The following is a 23,957-nucleotide window of genomic DNA, read 5'->3' as shown; positions in this document are numbered from 1 at the left end:
TCGGACCTTTCGTTTTAAGATGTCCCACATGTGCTCGATGGGATTCAGGTCCGGACTGTTCGCAGGCCAGGGCAAGACCTGTATACCAGCGGACTCTAGGGCTTCCCTGGTGGCTCTAGCTGTGTGTGCGCGAGCATTGTCGTGCATTAGGTGGAATCCTGCGCCAACTCTGTATGCATATGGGGCCACGTGGGGTCCTATGACCTCCTCGATGTATCGCTGAGCCGTTATCGTACCTCCACTGAGAATCATTAGCTCGGTTCTGCCAGACATAGAGATTCCTCCCCACACCATAACGTTAGGACCCCCAAATCTATCACTTTCATGTATGCAGGCATCGGAAAATCGCTCTCCTTCACGTCTCCAGACTCTAATGCGACGATCATCACTACAAAATTTCACTTTGCACTCGTCAGTGAACAATACTCTGCTCCAATCACTCATATTCCATACGAGATGCCGCCTGGCAAACGATAATCGGTTTGCCCGATGAGCACTCGTTAAGGGAATTCGTACTAATCGTCTTCTGGAGAACTGCTGGTCCTCGTGTAACCGATTTCTAATCGTTTGGTCACTGACGCTGGTTCCCGTCGTCTGCCGCAGACGGTTTTGTATAGAGCGGGCTGTGCTGGCGCGCTCTCTACGGGCCGTCAAGCGCACGTAGCGGTCCTCCTGTGCGGTGGTTGCTCTTACTCTACCAGATCCCCGTCTTCTGGTTAGTGCCCCAGTCTCTTGAAATCGATTCCAAGCATTTTGAATCGCTCGCCGAGAAAAACCGAGCTGCAACGCCACAGAACGCTGTGAATGGCCTTCTTGCAGTAATGTTACGGCCCTAGATACGGTTGCTAAGTCCATATGTCGTCGAATTCTCTGCATGATGTCCTCAAAATGATAATTAAGGCACTAGTAAAACAAAACTTTAACTGCCCCTGACGAAATCTTTATTTGAAATGAGTTTAAAACTGTCTTAAAATCAGGTAGAGTCATGTGGTTACAATAAAGTGTCCAAAACTATCCATTTCAAAAAAATATCCAAGTGGGGTACTTAAGAAATCTTTGCTAACACGTGTGCTAACACAATCATAAACCGTCAGCCACTTAAACAATGCATTAAAAGAAAGTAATCGCTTCCAACGACAAAAAAGACGCGTGGCCCTTATTTTGTTTTGACTAGTATATATTGTAAACACAAGCGTAAGGGGGCACTATGTTTAGTCCTTGTCGCACACTAATTTGATAGAGACACTTGACTGACAAGGTAAAATTTATATAGCTTATTAAGACTTCTTTTGTTTAAGGAATAAAACCACTTATTATGATGTGTTGACTGCGCATGCGATAATGTTTTTGAAACAAAAAATATGTTAATTTATTCCTAGGCAGTGTTCGTTTCTAAAATTAACTTGCAAATAAATATCCGGTTCTTTTATACTGTAAGCTTGCAAGTACCATTACAAAATATTCCAGGTTCTATAATATTTTGCGATATTATTATTCTACAACCTCGAACATGCTGTTCTTAGGTCTGACGGTGGAGCGGGAACGCGAGCGGCGCGTGGCCGACCACCATCAGAGCGACGCGGAGATGACGCACGCAAACGTGACCACCAAGAACCCAGCATACTACGACCATCTGCATAATAACGCTACATATAAATTATCAGGTTTGTACTTCTCAGGCTCATTTAAATTGGTTAAAATAAAGTACAAAATATGACTACATGAATATTCAGATTTGTATTATCTGAGTTTAATAGTGTTGCAATGGGTAATATTTTGTAAATAATATTAGACACATATTAAATAACGTAATTTATTTGCAGAGACGCTCCGCGACAAGCCGTTCGTCGCGCTAAACCCAACAACTAAAGCCCGCATGATGGCGCGGATTTGCGACGAGCTGACGCAGTCGCGCGCGGTGCTGCGGCAGCTGGACGCCGCGCTCGACCAGCTCGCACAGCTGCGCAGGGAGCGGTTTACATTGGATACACGTATACGCAAGTACGTATACACATGCAGGAACGTCCGCTTGCTACATATACCGGGTGTAACAAAACTAAGTGATAATAATTAAAAAATTGGTTTTTCAGCGCTGCTAGTTTCAGAGTGACACTACAAGGAACACATACACACCCTAAAGTATTATCACTATCGTTACACCCTGTATATGTACAATGTACATGCACGTTATGCGCATGCGTATGTATGTAATACGGGGTACAACAACGGCTTAGCATATCATAATATTAATACGCGAACGAAAAATTTTGTAACCCTTTTTACGAAAAATGGGGAAACGTAGGTGCATGAAATTGTGCATAGTTATAGTTTATATGGTGAAGGAGTGCATCGAACTAATATTATTTTGAAATTATGCTTTTATCATACATTTTTTTAACAAATAAAACATTATACAAACTACAAGACACACACATGAGAAATGACAGATTTTTGAGTGACAAGCCTATACATACGAATTACAGTCTTTTATTTATGGTTAAAGTCTGTTGACAACAAGTTGACATATTGAAAATGGATTATAGTTATTTTTATTGAATCTTAGATACTATTAGACAACGCTTACAGTCGGCCAGTCTGAGATCAGCTAAGTCCCAGAGACAAGAGTTGAAAAAAAATTATAAAGTCAATATTTTTTATAAAATATAGGTAGTAGTCGTTATGTCGTTGAAACTAAGGTCGAATTTCGACCATTGGGCGATCTCTAGTCTACAGAAAAATAACTGAATAGAATAGATACACAGACAGTATTAGGACGCTGACTTTCCTTTGTCAATCTGTCAATTTGTCTATGAAGACTATATCTATGTCTCACTGAAGATTATGCTTAGCGTGCAGATGTGATGAAAATAGTACTTAGAGTATGTAAATGATATGAAAATACAATTTCACAGGGTTCGATCGTTACATCAAAGGAAGCTACGAACGGAACAAACGGAGAAGCAACAGGCGATGGCTCTGGAGCGGATGCAGAGGCTGGTGGAGGAGAGCTCCGTCACCAGAACCTCGCCTGATGATGGTCAGTTCATTTTTATTATAACATAGTCTAAGTGATAGCTCATCCTGTGTTAAAAATCATTTTTTTTAATAATATTATAAAGGAAGATTAGTAATGCCAACTTTAACGTATACACCAGTATACAAGTAGTGACTATTGGCAACTGATTAAAAAGGTTCTACTAAATAAATTAAAACTTTATATCATAGTGAAACTCGTGCTTCACCTTATTGATTAATATTATTGTTATCTTTCACTAGATCGTTCAGACAAGAGTGAAACACCCAAAAAGCGTGACAAAGAGTCTTCGCCTGACAACGAAAACTCAAAACAAAACACGCCGTCCCCGTACAAGGAGCCGCCTACAGACGAAAGCGATAAGGAACTATCACCCCTAAAAGATCTCTCGAATAGTATAAAGAGCAAAGAGATGTTAAACAACAATAAGGACGAATGTTCGCCGAACGATCCTAAGATAGATAAGGACAGCGTTATGGGTGATTGCGATGCCAATTTGAGTGACCTCGAAAGCGAAGGAACACAGCCAGAAGAAGTAAGTTGAAATAATAAATTGTTGTAAGCTTTCTACAAAAAAAAAACATGTGCAGACTTCCATTTATCTTAATCAGTGGCTGATTTGAATTGAGTGAGATTGCCATTATCTTAAGAAATATACTTATTTTTTAATTTTCCCCTATCAAAAGTCAAGCAATAGCAAGTAAATTATTATTATTAATAATATATTTGTTTACTTTACTAGGACGAAGACAAGAACCTATCATCGGAGGAGCTCAGTCGTAAGCTGGACAAGCTGATGCGGCAATCCGAGCAGCAGCTACAAGCGCTCGCCGCTGCGTCGCACGCGCTGCGGGCAACGTGCTTCGGACAGGACAGGTATTACAAATATAACAAAAAAATATTTACACTTTAACCATTATTTTCATTTACTTAAGTGCTAATAATATGTCACATGTTGACAAATATTAATTAATTTTTGTTGCCACTTAAATATTCTAAAATCAATGAATCAAGCCTTTTACCACAAGAAATTGCTATCGCATACTTTGTATTCAAATATATGAGAAAACTAAATTTGTTTTGATAACTTCAGTTTTCATTTAGAAAGCAACATGTATGGTTAGAGAATATTTTTCAATAAGTTTTTTGACGTGACAACGTCTAATAAGTAATAACTCGTTACTACGTTAACTTTTAACGTTACTAAAAAGTTGACGTCATTGTCCCGTTCCGCAAGCGAGAGCGCGGCACGAACGAGAGAGAGGCATGATCGGCTCGAGCGATCGGCTCAGTTTGTAGTTGTCACGTTAAACTACCGTCTATAAACCGACCTTACAGACAACCAATTTTTTTTTCATCAAGAAATTAATGTTGTCTTATTTCTACCTAACTAGAACGAACCATATAAGGTATGCTTCATACTTTTCGGTATACAGGTACTGGCGTCGCTACTGGTCGCTTGGCAAGTGCGGTGGTGTGTACGTGGAGGCGATGGAGTCCGCGCAGCCCGAGATCATGGACTACCACGCTAAACTCGAGGCCGACGCGCTATGGCAGAATCGCGCGGACGTTGATGGTATGTATTACTAGCTGTTGCCCGCGACTCCGTCCGAATGGACTTCAGTTTACGCTTTACAGCACATGGTGGTTCCCGTAACCGTGGGAATGCCAGGATGAATGTTGCCTACATTAATTACTGCGAAGTTTCCTCAAAATCCAACAAAATTGGTGTCTTTCATAGCTTACAATAAAACATTCCCCCCTTAAAATAAAATAAAAACTATCTGTGTACAGTGTATTATAATCGCTCCAGTAGCTTTGGCGTAAAAGCGAGACAGACAGACAGAGATACTTTCGCATTTATAATATTAGTATGGATTGTTTTGGGCAGACCTCGGTTTATCGGGTATAGAATTTCTTGGAGACTTTGAATCTCTGACTTTGGCTGATTATTGTAGTAAAAACCGATTCAATAACTTAAGTTTCGGTCAAAACAGAACACACATTATAGATTGTAAGCGAGTAGGCAAAAGCCCTTCTACCTTTTAAAGCTTAAACCGCTGAACCAAATGAAATTTGGTTTTATTTCCTTAGTCTATGATTTTATGATACATTGAGGGATAGGATAATGGTTTCGTGCTATAAACCACTTTCGTTTCAATAGGTTTTCGGTTAAATTAGAAGAGAGCGTATTCCCTCTTAAACATCCGGCAACGCACCTGCAACTCTTCTAATGTTACGAGTGTCCAATGGCGACGTTAGTTACTTTCCATCAGGCGACCCGTTTGCTCGTTTGCCCCCTTATTTTATGAAAAAAAAATCCATACAGATATGAAGAAAGGTGTATCGGAGTGGTCTGACAGCGCGATGCGGGCGGAGGAGCTGCGCAGCATCAAGACGGAGCTGAACCTCAGCGACCGCACGCAGATCATCAAGTACGAGCCCAACCTTGAGCGACAGAGCGACGCGCAGGGATCGCGGTATATGTGTATGTATTGCTGATCTATATATTTGGACTAAAATGATGTAGGCTTCAGGCGTGGCTTTGCTCTGTATGTCTTATGCTAGCCTTATTCCTTAGCCTTATTATAGTAACAGCGTCTGCCATATTTATTAGATAATGTGATGCAAGCAATTTACGATGCATTTGTCAATATAAAATATTTGTAGTGTGCGGCTCACCTTCCTGCTATTATTAGTTATATAAGATAATGTAATTAGTTCTTAAGTTAGTCATTAAACATCTTTCGCGGTTACAAATCTTTCATTTAAGTCTCCCCGAAGCCTGCACATTGCATATTTATAAGGCACAATAAAGCGACTCGTATGTAATTAGAGCGTTTTTCTTTTTATTATAATGTTTAATTTAATTTACTTAAAAAGTATTATATTGTTTTAGGTGGGATTAAAATGGAAGAAAAATATATTCAAGAGAAGAGTCATGAGGAGGAGGACATGCTGGACATCGAGGACTCGATACCCACCGCGTTCCTCGTCCAGAAACCCACGCACAAACCCATGTTCGCCCCCCAGCCGGAACCCGCGGAGAAGTCGCCGGAAGTCAAGCCGGAGCCGGTCAAAACAGAAACCGTAGAGAAAGAGGAGCCGGAGGAGAGCAAGGACAACCTGGTGAACAACCTCGAGGAACTCCGCAAGATGGCCGAGGCTGTGTCCTCGCAGCTCGACGCCGCCAAGAAGGCAGAAATTGAAAAAACCGAAGTCAAAGAAGAGATCAAAGACGAGACCGTGAGCCCCGAGGAGGCCCACTCGATATTATACACCAAAATCACCGAGGGAAAATGGTTCTCGATCCTGAGGCATGAGAGGTTCCTGACGAGCATCAACGAGGAGCAGCCGCCGGAGCCCGAGTACCGCGACAACGAGCACACGTGCGCCGAGATCATCACCACCCAGGGACACCGTTGGGACGTCTCCAACAACCTCCACCTGCTCAACGACCCCAGCCTGTTCACGCTCAATAGCATGGTGACAAGTGTACAGGTAATAATAATAATCTTTATTTGTCCTTACAATACAAAATTCAAAATAATAACAGAATCTCTAACAGTCTAGTGAAATATCATGCCTGTAAGGATCACCAGATCCTCACCCCAAGGAATAGGTTATTTAGGTATTTTATTTTATGTTACGATAAAATAAAAATTCTTACAATATATGACTCGTTTTTTTTTTTGGAAATTAAAAATACATGCAGTAAAATAAAGGTAGCCCCTAAAATAGTATTGTGCCCAATCATCAGGTGCCCTCCAACAACGTGTACGCCGACTCCAGCCTCACCATGTCGGGCCTGGACCAGGAGATGATGGACGCCAGCTTGAGCGCCGCGCCGCAGCCGCCGGCGGAGAAAGAGCAGGAGAACGATCTCGAGAAGGAGCTGCAGGCGGACGCGGCCAAGGACCTGGCGACGCAGAAGTCCAAGGCGTCGGGGCTGACCAGCCTGGGTATGCTGAACTTCAACGCGCTGTCGACGTACGTGACCTGCGACAGCCCCCCGCCGATACAGATGACGCCGGAGGAGCAGGAGCAGCTCGAACACTGTAAAGTCCACGGCCTGCCCAAGAAACTGGACACACAATACGTGCCCAAGGATCTCAGGTATAGCATTTCACATTACACTAACACTTAGGGCCTGTTTCACCACTTCCTGATAAAATGCCGGATAGGCTATCCACAACTTAGCTTGACAGAGAATCTGTCAAATAAGTTGTGGATAGCCTATCCGGTACTCCTCAGTAAGTGGTGAGACAGGCCCTGTTGTGTTGCAAAGATAGATTATTTCCATATTTGACTTTGCTGCACTTGCACCACTTTTGGTTAAAATTATCTCTTGTTTTTTATATTTATTATAAAAGACGAGGCTATGTTGAAAATAACTTCCAAAAAATAGTAACCTAGACTGGAACAAGATAGACTGCCGTCTGACACTGATATGACACTGCTAAGATAATATGAATTAATTTATTTTAAAAATAACTTATCTCCCAAAGACACGGGTGGTGGCGTATAACGGACCCGGATCAGATGCAGGAGGTGATGCGCGCGCTGCACCCGCGCGGCGTGCGAGAGAGAGAGCTGCACGCCGCTCTCGCTCATCACCTGCTCTCCTTCAACAATAAGGTAATTGACATATTGTGTGAGAAAGAGATGCGTGTCGGTCTATGCTGTGCCATAAGGAGGGTATGTTTGTATGTTTAATAATAGTATGCAATACGCTTCACCCTAAACGGCTTGATGGATTTTAGCTTGTGAGTTGTCTTTAGATTCGTCCTGTTTACTGTGAGAGTGGCACGGGGCTTTATCAAAATGTGGGGTCTTTAGTTTAAATCCATTGATTTAGCATATTTTAGTAATTGAATGTTTCATTATTATGATTTTAATCAACTTTCTGTTTCACATCCAGATTCATATCGAGAAGGGTATCGCGGTGGCGCAGCTGGAGGGTCCGGCGGGTGAGACGCCGGAGCCCGACGCGCCCGGCTCCTTCTGCACCGCCGCCGCACGACGCGTCGATATGCAGCTGCTCGCAGCGGTTAGTACTATTGTAGCTAACAGTGACCTACCAGTAGCACTTTTGTTTTCTTTCTTGTGTGGATGTTAAAAACGATTGTTGACTGAGGAACCAAAGAAATTGCGTGAGGGTCTAAAATCTTTTTATCGATAAAATGTTAAGGCCTTTAAACTAGGATGTGATTCAGTTACGCGTGGATAACATTTTAAGGGGGGAATGGGTCGGAAAAAGCTGTCATTGCCGTTAGCTGCTAGTCACGTGCCTTGTAGGATTTTATTATATATTTACTGTCTATATCCAGGCATTGTTTCATAATACCGAATCTTCTTAAATTCTTTATTTTTATAATATCCAGGTCGAGGCTCTAGAGGAGCGCGTGGCGGCGGGCTCCATGCAGGTGAAGGGGTGGCGGCCGGCGCGGCAGACGCGCGACTCGCCGCCGCCCGCCGCCACCGGCGCGCTGATAGTGGCCCGAGCGCGCGACCAGCTCGCCGCGCTCGAGGCGCACATCGAGAGGCGGTACCTCAAGCCACCGCTCGTGCACAGGTACGGTCACAGCGTCTATCTATAGTATGTCAAAAAAGTGAAGAAATTAAAAAGTGGCAACATCGTAGTGCCATCCCTTTCAAATCAATCTAAGAAAAATGGGATGACACTACGATGTTGCCACTTTTTAATTTCTTCACTTTTTTGACAGACTGTACATATTAAAAAGTCGTGTTAGTTACACTATATTTTATAACTCAAGAACGACAAAATCGACTTGGCTGAATATTGATATGAACTTGCCACTGACTAGCTCCGCGGGTAACTCTTATCAATTTTTAGCGAAGAGGTAATACTTTTTAGTACCCGAAATAACTTATATTGCAATACAAAGTTTGCTGGGTCCTACGAATAATAAAAACTGGGTCAGAAAGTACTAACTACTAAGAGCCTGAGTGTAATCATTATAGTCGTTTGAATTGCCCAAACGGTAATTGACTTCCAAGGTACGAAAGTGTCCTATAATACACGGGATCATGTCTATTATTTGCTAAAGTAAAATAAGTTTTTTTTTCTCACAGCACGGCGGACGCGAACATCGGCGCGGTGCTGCAGGCGGAGCACGGCAACGCGCCCGCCACCTCCCCGCACTCCGACACCACCACCGAGAACAAACGTAAGAATAATTTTGATATTATAGTAAATCAAAGAAGTAATCGACATTACAACACGGTCAAAATATTTACAAATACCACTTTTTAAAGTAGTCATAGATGCCCTAGAGTAGAATAATTAAGTGGTAGTAAGGTTCGAGTATGAAGAGTTGAGAGGATTCAACCTAGTCCTAGCGTAAGCGTTAGGTTAGTTATTATTTTATTTATAATTTATATTATATTACAGCGGAAGGTCGCGGCGTGGCGCGCGGTCTGGCGACGTGGCGCGAGGGCGTGTCGCGGTGCAACACGTCCGCGCAACTCGCGATGATGCTTGCCGCGCTGGACTCCGCCGTCGCCTGGGACAAGAGCATCATGAAGGCCGTAAGTTAACTATACTAGGACCTAATTTTAAAATTATTTGTACACTGGACACTGTACAATTTTTTGTCTTTGTCTTTCGAGTACTTTTCCAGTGTAAATGAGAATTGACAAAGACCTTAGTATTTGTAAGGGATAGTCCAGGGACCTGATTCACAATGCGCAATAAGTATTCCAACATGGATTAGACAACTTTATGGCTCCTACACATAGCTGCGAATTCGTGCGAATGCTCATCGCAATGTCATTTTTATTATAAGTTTTGTCGCAGATTTTTGCTATGCGATGCGAATTCGCAGTTTTGTGTGGGAGCCCTTAATGCGTGACAAAAATAATAAACACTCGTCCGAGCCGCCCTGAGCTTCGTAATAAACGCATAATAAGTTTGCGAGTCCGAGTCGAACGAACGAACATGAATCTCCCCACTAATGGTGGTAATGCGTTCAGTTATCCTATTATTAAGTTTCATGAATATACTTATCTAATTATTAATTTTAATTAAAATATATCTCTAACCATAATATGTAAATTTTTGATTTGATATTTGTTATAATCTCTGCTCTCTATACTTATTTCCTTTTCTATTTTTTCTTATACTCCTCTTTTACTTTCAACTATCATTCTTCTTATTCTTTTGTTTCTCTGTCTGTGTAATAACGGGCCGCATTTGGTGCAGACGATGCCTTCGTTACAGAACTGTCAGTTTTGCCAGTCGGGTGACAATGAGGCCGAGCTGCTACTGTGCGATGGCTGCGACAAGGGCTACCACACTTACTGCTTTAAGCCGCGCATGGAGAAAATACCGGAGGGCGACTGGTAATATTCATTTTAATTATAAAGGGTTGGAATCCTATAGGTTTATATATTATCCTATAGATATATATATCTTTGATATTTTTGTGTCGCAAATCATTAAATAGATGTCGTCACTATTTGTTAAGGAAACGATAATATAACACCAGTATGATTACTATTTTTTCATTTAATATTTTTAATAATGCCGATTCGGTGACGCAAGTAGACTTGTAACGTTTTTTATGGACGTTGTGATATCCGTACGTCTTGCTTCATCAAATTGCATCAGTCGAAAAAAGCTCTAAGTTGTTTCTTTACGACGGCCTATAACAATTTTAGCGCCATAATAAACACTAAATACATCTCTTTAATATTATAAACAACCATAAATTCTTAACAGTAAACAAAATTGTAATTTAACGATGTTAGTGGCGGAAGCCCACTGACGTCATTTCAGACGTTGTATATAATATCTTGCCGTTCTCCGAAACTTCGATAGCGCGATGCAGGATTGTTAGGTGAATTGTGGGCACCGCCACAGTAAGTTTCATTGTTAACATGGTTGTAAGTTTTTCAAATGACTATAATAATGTCCAGGTATTGCTGGGAGTGCGTGAACAAGGCTCGGGGGCAGCGAGTGTGTATCGTGTGCGGCGGCGGCGCGGGGGGCGCGGGCCGGCTCATACCGTGCGCGCTCTGCTCGCGCGCCTACCACCACGACTGCCACTATCCGCCGCTGCCTAAGGTATTTGTTACTTTGTATCATGAAGGCTCTTGTACTCTAGTATTAAAAGACGTGTCGGAAAGTATTAGGATATAGAGATCAAACAAAAGAAGTAAGCATAATAAATTTCAGTGTAAAGTTTGATATGATGCCTTAGACTTAAATGTATTGAAAAACTGCTTTTATGCTGGCTTCTTACGGCGCGTAATATTACGAGTCGCGCCGCGTACGTACGCGCCGTGTGAAGGGGGTGGTTCGAGCAGGCGCATCCGATCCGATTTAAGTCGGTAACTTCAAAGGCGCGGCTCGAGCGGCTCGTGATATTACGCGACCTGAGAATGGGAAGCGCTGATTCGCCTGTTGGCTCGAGCTCGCTCGTACTGTTCGTATGCATTACCCTTACGCTTGGCCGGAAGAACATGCCCTCTAGGAATTAAGCCTTTCTATGTAGTATGCAATGTGCATTGCAGCAGTGGCAGTGCAGTTTTCTAACTCTCATCCTATCTGTGCCAGAACCCTCGCGGCAAGTGGTACTGTTCGCAGTGCATATCTCGCGCGCCGCCCAAGAAGCCGCGCAAGGCCAGCAAGCGGGACAGCAAGAGCAAGGACACCAGCCTCGACCTCGACTCCAGCATGGTGCCCAGGTGAGGACAATTTTTTTTTATACAATAAGGGAGCAAACGAGCAAACGGGTCATCGGATGAAAAGCAACTTCCGTCGGCCATAAACATTCGCAACATTACTAGAGCTGCAGGTTCATTGTCGAATTGACGATCTTTAACATTAATACATGAATTCGCTAGTAATTCAGACAATACTGTGAGAATATCTTAGGTTATCTCAAAAGCTTAGGTTTCGTCGACTGCCGCCGTTTTAATTATATACTTTATGATTACAACGCGTTTTTACAATAAATTTATATGTTGCGTCGTCGAACTCGTTTATTTGACGACGGAGAGGAGAGAGAGGGAACATATTTCATTGTGTTCACGTGGCATACAATAATTGTTACGTTCCAACAAAACACAACACACGGAGTAGTGTGCCCCTAAGCGGGCCTTGACGATCAATTTTTTTGTGAAATATTGTGGACCGTCTAGGGTTAGTATTGATCAATCTTATTGTCAAATAAGTTGTTCAATAAAATATTGTTTAATATTTAGTTATGGTCTAGGGGCCCGCTAAAATAGTTTCATCGATTTAAGCTCAACTACTCAACAAACAGACAAACTTTTGCTTTAATGATTTGTTTATTATTATTTCAGTCCGGCGGCATCTCACGCGTCGACGTCGACAACGGCGGAGGAGGCGCCGGCGGCCGTCCCTGTCGCCGAGCCCGACCCTGCCCCCGAGCAGCCCACGCCCGAACCCGCCCCTGACCCAGAGAACGGCCTCAATCATACCAGTGAGTTGGAATTTTACACCTTATAAGGCCCAATTTCACCAACGCGACGTCTATTAGTGTTAACAGCTTGTTAAAATGTCATGTCTTCTCTTTCATTCATATGAAAAATGAAAAAGGGAACGTGATACTTATTCGAGCATTAAAGATAACAGTCGTTGATTAAATTGGATCTTAATAAAATAAAAATAAACCACACTATTAGAAGTTACAAAATTGTATGTTGTCGCGTCAAACGACAACGTTTTCTAAGGTTTATAGGACAATCATAGAACTTCTATTACACACATTACTCACTGTGGTTTTTAACTTCATTTTGTCAGTTTGTAACTAAAGACGCTGATCCTCCATTCTGCCACAGATATAGATATTTGAATTTATTTAAATTATTGATTTTTAACCTTTTAAGAGGTTTATTCTATAAAGCCTTTTTGCGTCAGGTTTACAAGAGTTGTCGGACGAGCCGCCGGAGAAGCGTCGCGCGACGCACTTCGTGGCGGGCAACGGCGCGCTGCAGCATGACGACACAGACGGACGCGTCGACGGACACGGTATGTATCATTTACTAGATGTTGCCCGCAACTTAGTTGCGCAGAAATTCGTTTATCACGCATGACGATACATTTAGGGTTCAGTCTCGAAAACAGGGGGCAGCGGAACGGGAGCGGCGGCGGCGTGTGACAATGTATAGATTTATATGGATAAGCCGTCTGCCGTCTAGTATGATCGGCGCGCGGCGTACGAGACGGCTTATTCTCCCGCCTTAATATAACTGAAGCCTTGTATCAGTGGCGAAGGGTGAATATTTTCGGAAGGGAAGCCGGAGTAAAAAATCTACTTACCAAAACGCTCAGCACTGATGTTCAACAATGTTCGAGTTTCAAGTTTGATAATGATGCCTTTGAAAAATGCTAGTTAAGTTGTATGCGTGACGGCACATACGGAAAACGACACTCGACAGCAAATAATCTGTCAGACAACAGTCTCAGCTGTACGAGTCAAAATTAACAAATCACAATACAAATTAATTTAAATTCGCGACACTGCACTCTTCTTAACGCTAAAACAAATAACTTTCGACATTTAAACTCAAAACAAACATTTGTTTACAAACATTCATCCGCCATTTGACTCATAACAATTTTACTTCATGAAGTTCATCTTTCTCGCTCGCACTTGTGCGTTGCTAATTAACCTTCGTAATAACTCGCCGAGTATCGGCTTATTTCCGAGTATATTGGCGCGTGGTAGAACGAGACAGAACATGACGATCAGTTCACAGGAATGAAAAGGACAGATGCTTACTATGAAATATCGTTGTATGAAGAAATAACCCGCTAATTTATCGGCTTCTATCGGAGATAGCCTGCACGTTGCATTGCCTATATGTATAAATTTGTAGGCGATTAATTATTAATTCAAACAATTTCAAGTGAGAGAAAAATTTATTGCATATAAAATTTTGTAGGCGTTTAGTGAATTCAAAGTTTTTTAAGTATGTAAAATATTTATTAGATAAAAATGTATTTGGCCCATAGATTCGATTTTCCAAAAGGGAAGCCGACGGGAATCGGGTTATATGGACTCTTCGCCACTGGCTTGTATAAATACTCATGTAAATCGGTGCGGTTTGAACTTTAATGCTAAGTACTCACATACGGTTTTGCACGATAGTTTTACTCCAAATTGAGTAATAATTACTGTGTGGACCGCAAAACTCAGCTCGAAGGCTCGCATCGAGCCGCTCGAAGTATTGATGGAACCGGATCGAGCCGGATTGATGGAATGAAATACATCGATTTAGAATAAAACTATCGAGCAATGCTGAATGTGTGGACGAAAGCCCGAACCGCGGGTTTTGCTCGACGTTATTGCTCGATTGAGCAAAACCGTATGTGAGTACTTAGACTAAGAGACAACAGATAGAGCCACTGTCACATTCATAATATTAAGGTCCCACCAGGTTTCAGACTGAAGACAAAACTGTCCTTATAGGGTCAACTCTTATGTTAAAGTTAACCCTGTATTTAAAATATTGTATGTTAAAATAATATTTCACTTCAGTTCCCGATCCCGAGGTGGAGAACATCCCGCTGCTGTCGCGGGCCAAGAAAGACAAGGGGTGCACCAAGAAAATGTCCAAGGAGATGCAGTTCTGCAAGTGAGTTATCTGCTTAGCTTTGTAATAAATACCTAAGCTAAGCGAGCAATTAATGTTCATACTGATAGTAAACATCATGTAGACGTTCCGAAAGCGTTTACTTTCTAAATCATTTGTAAATAAAACATTTATCATTTATAAATGCATTTTGCCAGAAAGTTAGGGTCAAAATAGTTTAAACCGCATTTTCTATACTATAATTACATTGTAGAGACAAGAAGTCTGGCAAGCTTGAGGTCTTGTTCCAAATGTCTTTACATAAGACGGTTGTTGTGACTGAACATGTGTTCAGTCTGGCATCAGTTCAATCCATCAGTCTGGTCCAGACTGACGGACTGATCATTTTTTTATTATGTACTTTCCGGCCATCATTCTGGCGTCAGTCTCAGAATAAAAAAGCGAAGCAAGCAATTAATGTTCATACTGATAGGAAACATCATGATGTAACCTATGTCTAATGACCCTAAACGTGTGTGCAGGAACCTGCTCTGCGAGATGGAATGTCACGAGCACGCGTGGCCGTTCCTGGTGCCGGTCAACACCAAGCAGTTCCCGCAGTACCGGAAGGTCATCAAGTGCCCCATGGACCTCTCCACCATCAAGCGGAAGCTGCAAGACTCTGTGTGAGTAACCATGCCGTCAGAGAAAAAATAAATTGACTGACATGAGTGTCGGAGATGTGTACTCAGAATATGTTAGTTTAATACAACAGTCAACACTAATGCTTTACGCCTTGTTGTTCGATCCAAGCCATTGCCTATCACAGAACTTAATACTCCTAGTTTTCCAAACACACACTATGTATTCTCATCAAATATCAAAGTAACACAATGTATGTAAGGTTTTTTTGACATTTATGAAAATACTACAATATTGCTGTTTGATAATTGCCTTAAATAATAATAATTACTGACAATATACTCAAATGGCACGATCCAGCAAGGGCAAAAATTAAAATGACATGAGAAAATATAAAATTACCAATTTTCAAAACTCCCTTTTCACCATTATAGCTTATGGAGAAAGAACTTATCGAATTATAGATGACAAATGAAAAATGTAGCCATTAATATTAACATAATTCTGTCCGCAGCTACAAGTGCAAAGAGGAGTTCGCGTCGGACGTGCGGCTGATATTCAGCAACTGCGAGGTGTTCAACGAGGACGACTCTCCCGTCGGCCGCGCCGGACACAGCATGCGACAGTTCTTCGAGACGCGCTGGCCCTGACACGACCTGCCCCTGCCCACCGACGCCTGAACACGCCCCTGACTGACTATACCCGCCACAGATCGAGCCCTGGCGCCTAAAGCGACGACTGAACACGCCTCTGTGACTATACCCGCCACTGATCGAGCCTTGGCGCCCAATTCTTATCTCGGATTGATTGTAGGGCAAAAAATTGGCGGATACCCAGTCCTTATTTTAGCTTTGAATATTTCCGCAACACGGATTTATAGCCTGCTATAGTATAGATTACACCACTATCTATTGAAGAAAAATTACTTGAAAGCAGAATTGTGTGTTCTATGGGTTTGAATAGTGACCCACTAGGACCCAATAATGTGACTGCCAGAATCAGACTGGAATGGTTTTATTCGCGCCAAATTTTCGAGATCTCGAGTGATGTGTAATTTGAAACAGATGAAAGTGAGACGTATTAACGACTTCCAAATTTTAAATGTAGTAGTAATTTACCTAGAACGTATTTTGCGAAGTGCAAACGATTATAATAATATTAGCATCTACGATGGTATGATGTTATATTAAACTTGATATAATAAGCTGAGATCTTATGGCTCGAATTTCATCTCTAAATAATAATAACTTGCTAGAATATAATTAATATAACGTTATTACAATATTGAATATTTATGTGAATATACGTTTTATTGTATTTAGATTTTAAAACACATGATTCTTTTTGATTATGATTACTCGTCTAATCTATATAAACTATCGAATGTAATAATTTTTAGCACAATTCTAGCAAGTTTACAAGATACATTCCTGATCAAACTAGGGTTCCTTAGCCAATACGGAGTTCGGAAACAAAGGTGGTATTAACGTATTGTGCGCTGCGTCGTTAAGCTCACCTTATGTCAATGCCTCAAGTTCTGTTTTCGAACTTAGTCATTGCAGCTAGCGATGTCATGTCAATGGCTAAAGGCCCAGGACTGACGTCCTACAGGCTACAACGGAGAGACGTACTGTACATTGAGAATCTCAGTGGCAATGTGATGTTATTTAACTAGGCGACGCACATAACGTTGAGTGTATTTAATGTAGCTGACTGTACATACTAGCGGTATTACTAGAATTTTAAAGTATTAGAGATCTATTTTTAAGCATAGAGAATATAGATTATTGATGTCATCCTTTCGAATATTATTTTTTTAATATTATTTGCGCGTAGCAACGAAGCAGTATTCCGGTAATGCGGCATTTCTCGAATACGATTTAAACTTCTCATTGGCCAGTTATAAATTAGAGTTGAATGTAAATGTGTTTGTGATTGTATAAAACTTGCCGACCTGTCGTTTGTCGGCGGCGAGAAAACGGTAGCGACTTCTCGGTGGAGCCGTGTGGGTGCCAGCGTTCGAAATACGAGTTTTGTGATTACAAAATCGAATATTACTTAATAAAATGTCTTGCGTATTTCGAGTTCTGATTCCTATAAATATCATATAATACTGTAGACTAAGGAGTGTAATTAATACAATTAATATTGGTCTAAGATGTTAGGCCTAAGGTAAAGGCCGTGGTTTTATTATTTATGTGGCCACGCGCACGTGGTTTATCACAATATATTTACTACTTGTAACACACAGATACGGTATGTTCGACATATCGTGTACATTCGCCGACAATACTCTTTACCACTCGTCGCCCTTATTATTAATGTGGTTCAAAAGTGGTACACCAGCTTGTCTGCGGCCGTACATCGGTGGAACAAAAGAAATATTAATTTTATGACATATAATATTAAGTAAACTGCCACATAACAAGTCCGAATAAGATACTTATTTCCAATGAACAATAGTGTTTTAAATGTTTTTTATTTTATTTTATTATTTTAACGTTGCCTTATGAAACAGATATTTTTAGCATACTGATACAGAATATTAAGCTTTTTTTTCTATCTTCACGAGTCCTTATTTTTGCCTCTTCTAACCTGTGGAGTTTCTGAGTCTCCTTTTTAACTATAGATAATTTTTTTTATTAATAAATGATCATAATTACGCATTTCTGAGGAGACACTGTTAGTATAACTTTACGCTTATATCTATTTGTGAAACGAGTTCAGTTTTAAGCTATTTGAGTTTATCATTCCTACGGCACAAAACTGTGAACGTTTACGACTACTCGAGTATTTTAAAGTATTATTAAAAAAATGTTATTTTTTAATATTTTGTCCGTAAATACTCTAAGTAATAGACAGGTTTTAATTTATGAATAGTTTTAGTGTGTCCGCGCCGTCGCGCCGACGGCCGGCGGCGGCGACTTGTGGCTCTGTTGTGTGCATCGGTTGATTTAATTATAAATGGATATATAAATTATATATACGAATAAATAAATAATTTTTGAAGCACTCTTTGGATTTTGTTTTCTTTGAGTACCCTATCCATATAAGAAAATATGTCAAGACTAATTTAGTTAGACAGTAAATTATTTTTTTTAACAGCAGAACTATTTATATACAAGTCTGCTATTGACTTGACTGACTACTATTGACTGTCTCCTGTGTGACTTGCAATGTATCAGATAAAAAATATTGTATAGTTTGCTGGGTGCAAAATATTTTCATAAGTAAGGCTCACTCATTACTGGGGCAGAGATGAAGCGACACGTCACGTTTTTCGCCATATTGTAATGTTTTATTATTTAAGTACAAAATTCTGAGATAATATGGAAGTGTCGAAGAGGGCAAGAAGAGCTCAATTGCTTCAATGGGTCAACGTGAGTCGACGACGCGGGGATCCGTATAATATTTATTTGTAGCAGAACGACAAATGTTACTAGTATAATATAATAATAATATTATGTATGTTCCACATGAATTAAACTTTATATAATGAATTCATAATTTATTTACATTATATTACAGTCACACTGGTATGTCACTTGGCAGAAGTCTGTAGTTTTGCCTGTGCGCGTTTCGCCTTGTTTCTTCGGTGGCTCCTCTTCTTGTTCATTGCTACACTCCCTGCAAGCTTACCTGACTTTTGTAAGGCTATTAGTTTTGCAGATTTGCTCTGTAAATGGAGAAAACATTCACATTAATTACATCAACAACATACAGATGGACTTCCACTATAGAACTATACACGGTGTGTATGGGGGCCCTATACAGTGTGTAACAAAAATAAGTGATAATACTTAAGGTTTGTACGTGTTCATCGTAGAGAGAAGTAGCAGCGCCGAAAGACGATTTTTTTCACTTTTTTATGGGCAAGGGCCCGATCGTCACGAGATTCCCCATACAAAAGTGAAAAAAATAATTGTTATCCAGCGCTGCCACTTTCACAGTGAACTCACTACGAGGAACACGTACAGACCCTAAAGTATTATCACTTAGTTTTGTTACACCCTGTAGAGTTCAATGTGAAAGTAGCAGCGCTGAAAAAGTAACCTTTTACGGGAAAATACACGACGCGACGCTCGGGCGCTTTCCCACACAGATCACAAAAAAATTGCTCTTTCAGCGCTGCTACTTTCACAGTATAATCACTTAGTTTTGTTACACCTGGTACTATCAGAGAAGTTGATTGCTAGGCAAATGGGGGACCTACGTAGTTTGGTCGCGTCATGTCAAACCGATAAATATGGTTATGGACTATGATTAAATATGGCGTCTTGTTGACGTTAATTTTTAGCTTTAACGAAAGATTTGACATTTTGCATTGTAGTTAAAGTAAGTTGGTGCAACCCACTCTAAATTTTATGGTCAAACCCAACCGACAGATCATATACATTAAATTGACATGATCCAACCAAATGACGTTAGTCTGTCAACTGCCTAGGAATGAATTTCCTCGATGGTACATAGGTGCAAGAAAACAAGTAAAAAATAAGAGATTATAAAGTTAATAATGACCTTTGCTTCAGTTTTGCTAATCTTGCTGTTCTTTTGTGTTGTGTATAGAACATTAATCCTCTTGGTACCCAGCATAGAGTGATGTTTAGACAGTGCCAACTGAAAATTATTACAAAAAAATATAGCAAGTTTCAGACAAATAGCTCATAGAAAAAAATTAAAAATAATTAAAGTGCGCTTTTATAATTTTGGACGTGGCGGTAATATCGTGGACGTCCGCGGTAAAACGATAACATAGGGATGTGAAATGTATGGAAATATATGAAGACGCTTTTAAATTTCCGTCGACCATAACTTTTTAACTTGCACATTAGAGGACATCAAGACGTCTACACTCATCTGAACCGCACAAAACGTCCGCGGTGCGTAAAATCAAAAGGGCATTTAACATACCCAACGTTTTATTGTGGAAGTCAGCTTCCACGATAACGTGACGCCCAGACTTATAAAAGCGCACAATGTATATTATATGCAAGTTAAAAACTTTGCAACTTCAAAAATATGTGTTGCTGTACTGTACATTTGACATACTGTTAAGTCAAGTATTTACCTCATAGCTATGTTCACTTTTTAGTTCCACATAAGCAATTGAACTCTTCTTGCCCTCTTCTTGTTTTGGTATCCTCACACTCACTATTTGATCTGCTAGATCTTTGAAATGTGTCATTATCTGTAAGAAGAAAAAATTAATCTGTAAATTTTTTTGGCTTAGTACCTTATAAAAATATTATTCTTAAGTAACCACTAATCATAGCTCATAACTAAGATAAAATATTAATATTCTACCATCTGGAAACTTACCGTCTCTTTTTCAATTTGAGGTGGTAAATTCCCAACAAATACCACATATCTTTTAGGACCTTTTGGTTTATTCTTGTTTTCTTGAGCAGCTTTGCTGTCTGTATCTTTACTACTGTCAGTACTTTTCAGTTTCTCAACAGTTTGTGTTTCTGTTTGTACTCCACTTTCACTTTCATCCTTTGGCTCACTTTTTTTATTCTTATTCCTTTTATTTTTACTTTTCTTTTTAATCTTGCCATCATCAGGCTTAGTAGTTTGTACAGCAGTTTTAAGCATATTGTACAATATCCTTATTTTTCTAAGCTCAGGTTCTGTCAGATCTTTGGAGTCCTTGATAATACCTTGTATTCTACTGTGAATTACATCTGGCAATACATTGTCCGAGGTATCTTTCAGTTGGTCTTTTAATACTTGTCTTATTCTACCTGAAAAAATAATTTGTTTAGTTATGAAAATCCTTGCAAGACTAGGTGAGGTTGCTTGTGATGTGTTTGTGCTTCAGTTACTTGCTAAATAAAAAATAACGTTCAATGCTTACCTTTCTGATTATTATTTACTTTTACACTTTGGAATTTCTTTATCAATGCCTCATCTTTCAACACTGGATACTTTTCACTTAGTTCTTCAGGTATTGTTTCCTAAAATGTAATATAAATAAAAATTCATGTGCAAAATATATGGAAGCCAGCTTTTGTTCTTAATATACAGGGTGTAACAAAACTAAGTGATAATACTTTAGGGTGTGTATTTGTCCCTTACATGTTCACTGTGAAAGTAGCAGCACTGAAAGACAATTTTTTTCTTCCATTCATTTTTATTTAAATACCGCATCATTAAAAAAATTGTCAACCCTAGTACAAGTGCCCTGTGCGAGTCATTTGTGTGAGCGCAATGACCTCGATCAGGTGATCTGGAAGTTAGGGTTAAGAAAGTTAGATGCATTATTACGTTAGAGTTTAAAAAGTGTAACAGATTCTCATATTTGATTTCTCATTTAAAATAATGTAAAAGTAATAGATTTTACATCATTTTGTACTCAAAATAATTATGTTTTATTATTAAATAATAAAGTAATTTCATACGATTATTCCAAAACAATAATGTAAAATGAATTAATGTTCTTCATTAAAATAAAATCATAAGAATAAACTTAGAATCTTATTTTCCTTAAGTTAGTTATGCGGAACCACAAAATGAAAAAGTATGAGGAGCCTTGAATGAAAAATTTTCGAAGCATTGATTGATTCACGCGCTCATGTGATATGCCTGCGTTAGACGAATCGATGAGTTCGAATCTGAGTCTATGAATGAAAGTCTATGTGGAGTAGTGTACAATAGTGGACAGGGCTGTAATTCAAAAAAAATTCAAATATTTCAAATGCGTTTTTCTCCAAAATTGGGTTGCATACAAATATTTAGTACTGCTTTTTGGATACACCTTAACCCAAGAATTACCTCAGTTAATTATTATCACTTAGTTTTGTTACACCCTGTATAAGGGAAAAATCATCTGGAAGGAGTGTAATAGCAGGATTTTAAAATAAATATTAAGCAAAACTTACATCTTCATTTGTTACATCCTTTTTAAAATTAACAGCTGCAATTGGTACCTCGATTTCCACATCCTTTTTTAAGCTATTATTGACAGAAGGGTTAGGCTTTTCCTTCTTTTTTTGCTTTTTTATACCTTCCTTTTTGACCGGATTATCAACCCTGAAATTAACGAAATTCATATCTGTTTATTTTTTCCACGTAATAATTGTAGACATTTAAAGCTTATTAGCAAATAATACTGTTTATGATCAGCATTTATTTAGAAATTCGGCCAAATTTACCTCGTGTTGGATACCATCGTAAAGTTCAATACACCAATATTCAATTTCCAAATAAAGTTTTTCAATTAACGGTCGATAGATTTGTAATTTGCAAAATAAGCCACATAAATCGCATTTGATTCAGAAATTTATTACAAAATCCGAAATTCAAAGTTTGTTTTTGATTTTATAACCTCAAAACAGCCGATAGCTTGACTTGACAGTTGACAACTTTTTTGACAGTGACATTTTTTTTTATTGTTTTTAGTTCTTATTATGGCACTTCGGCTATTTAACCATGGCCAGTGTCGAATATAAAGTTAATATACCTATACAAAAATCACATTTTTTGGACTATTTTTGCTCCATAACGGTACGGAACCCTTCGTGCGTGAGTCCGACTCGCACTTGGCCGTTTATTTGCTCTATAATTACAGTACGGAACACTTCGTGCGCGAGTCCAACTCGCACTTGGCCGATTATTTGTGGTGAAATCTCGCCTAGTGCGCCGGTACTCGATACCTAGCACTAAACCCGGGACTGGGTGTAGTTAAGCGATTTTTAAAGTATCTTTATATTATTACTAGACGTTCCGCGCGGCTTCGCCCGCGTGAATTAGACATTTCACAGAAAAATTAGTCCACAAAAATAGCCTATGATCCTTTACGTGGGCTACTTCTTATCTGTGCAAAATAACATAAAAATTGCTCCAGTAGTTCGCGAGATAAGTCCTTTAAAATAATTTCCCCCGTTTTTTCATATTTTCCACTATTTCTTCTCTCCTATTAGTTTTAGAGTAATGAAATATAGCCAATGGCCTTCCTCGATAAATGGGCTATCTAACACTGAAAGATTTTTTTTAATCGGAATAGTAGTTCCTGAGATTAGCGCGTTCAAATAAGCCCTTTCAAATAATTTCCCCCCGTTTTTTCCACACTTTCCGTTATTTCTTCGTTCCTATTCTTTTTTTTAATAAAAAAATATTATTAGCGTGATAAAATATAGCCTATAGCCTTCCTCGATAAATGGGCTATCTAACACTGAAAGATTTTTTCAAATCGGACCAGTAGTCCCTGAGATAAGCGCGTTCAAACAAACAAACAAACTAACAAACTCTTCCGCTTTATAATATTAAGTATAGATATTAAGTAGGTCAACGACAACCATGCCGATTGATAGGTACTACTCAACATAGTAACAACGAAATAAAATGAAACAAAAATTATGAGCTATAAACTTTTATTAAAAATAAAAAAACAATTTCTATTTTAATAAGTCTGGCTTTATTATTTTAATTGTATATAAATTAATAAATGCATATCTAAATAGTTTAAAATTATTTACAATTAATCTTATTTTATACTTAATTAACACCTATTATTATTTTTCATGATAATAATTAATAAGTAATATTATTATATTATCATAGACCGAGTCTTTAATTTCACTGTCAATTAATGACTTTCACAAAAATTACCTACCTATCTATATTGTAAATAAATAATTCGTTGTTCTTAGCTTATACTCTAACTTTCACTCGTTAATGAGAAAGCTTTTATCTCAGCTGACCATTTCAATAT

The 23,957-nt window shown here is 39.3% G+C and overlaps 2 protein-coding genes across 15 annotated transcripts in view; one reads left to right on the top strand and one right to left on the bottom strand.

Moving 5' to 3' along the window:
• Positions 1-17,182, top strand: part of LOC121739961 (bromodomain adjacent to zinc finger domain protein 2B-like) — an 80,532-nt gene extending 63,350 nt beyond the window's left edge. For 9 of the 14 annotated variants that reach the window (XM_042132610.1, XM_042132607.1, XM_042132609.1 and 6 more), the window contains 22 exons: positions 1,524-1,664; positions 1,824-2,001; positions 2,913-3,037; positions 3,277-3,569; positions 3,777-3,910; positions 4,471-4,610; positions 5,364-5,522; positions 5,934-6,535; positions 6,795-7,150; positions 7,543-7,672; positions 7,956-8,084; positions 8,419-8,609; positions 9,131-9,225; positions 9,450-9,586; positions 10,260-10,399; positions 10,976-11,123; positions 11,616-11,746; positions 12,368-12,507; positions 12,945-13,055; positions 14,569-14,665; positions 15,145-15,288; positions 15,759-17,182. In XM_042132610.1, coding sequence (XP_041988544.1) covers positions 1,524-1,664; positions 1,824-2,001; positions 2,913-3,037; positions 3,277-3,569; positions 3,777-3,910; positions 4,471-4,610; positions 5,364-5,522; positions 5,934-6,535; positions 6,795-7,150; positions 7,543-7,672; positions 7,956-8,084; positions 8,419-8,609; positions 9,131-9,225; positions 9,450-9,586; positions 10,260-10,399; positions 10,976-11,123; positions 11,616-11,746; positions 12,368-12,507; positions 12,945-13,055; positions 14,569-14,665; positions 15,145-15,288; positions 15,759-15,894 — 3,857 coding nt within the window. In that variant the 3' untranslated portion in view covers positions 15,895-17,182. The remainder of the gene's footprint in view (positions 1-1,523; positions 1,665-1,823; positions 2,002-2,912; positions 3,038-3,276; positions 3,570-3,776; positions 3,911-4,470; positions 4,611-5,363; positions 5,523-5,933; positions 6,536-6,794; positions 7,151-7,542; positions 7,673-7,955; positions 8,085-8,418; positions 8,610-9,130; positions 9,226-9,449; positions 9,587-10,259; positions 10,400-10,975; positions 11,124-11,615; positions 11,747-12,367; positions 12,508-12,944; positions 13,056-14,568; positions 14,666-15,144; positions 15,289-15,758) is intronic. The other 5 variants (XM_042132617.1, XM_042132616.1, XM_042132615.1 and 2 more) reach the window with 1 other exon arrangement.
• Positions 17,183-18,752: 1,570 nt separating this feature from the next.
• Positions 18,753-22,593, bottom strand: LOC121739962. Its single transcript, XM_042132619.1, has 7 exons — positions 22,399-22,593; positions 22,126-22,276; positions 21,102-21,201; positions 20,564-20,988; positions 20,313-20,432; positions 19,763-19,861; positions 18,753-18,920 (listed from the first exon to the last, which is right to left on the bottom strand). The coding sequence occupies exons 1-7, from the start codon at positions 22,413-22,415 to the stop codon at positions 18,786-18,788; spliced, it is 1,047 nt and encodes a 348-aa protein (XP_041988553.1). The 5' UTR covers positions 22,416-22,593; the 3' UTR covers positions 18,753-18,785.
• Between the last annotated feature and the right edge of the window lie 1,364 nt (positions 22,594-23,957).

Source organism: Aricia agestis, chromosome 2 (assembly GCF_905147365.1).
Source record: "Aricia agestis chromosome 2, ilAriAges1.1, whole genome shotgun sequence".
In the NCBI taxonomy this organism is placed as follows: domain Eukaryota; kingdom Metazoa; phylum Arthropoda; class Insecta; order Lepidoptera; family Lycaenidae; genus Aricia; species Aricia agestis.
This window is presented reverse-complemented; position numbering and strand designations above follow the sequence as displayed.

Excerpts from the sequence above, each read along its gene's own strand:
- LOC121739962 (XM_042132619.1), bottom strand. Across the intron at positions 21,202-22,125 it reads AGGATGTAACAAATGAAGAT|GAAACAATACCTGAAGAACT; the intron begins GTAAGTTTTGCT and ends ATTACATTTTAG. Across the intron at positions 19,862-20,312 it reads AAAGTGAACATAGCTATGAG|TTGGCACTGTCTAAACATCA; the intron begins GTAAATACTTGA and ends AATAATTTTCAG.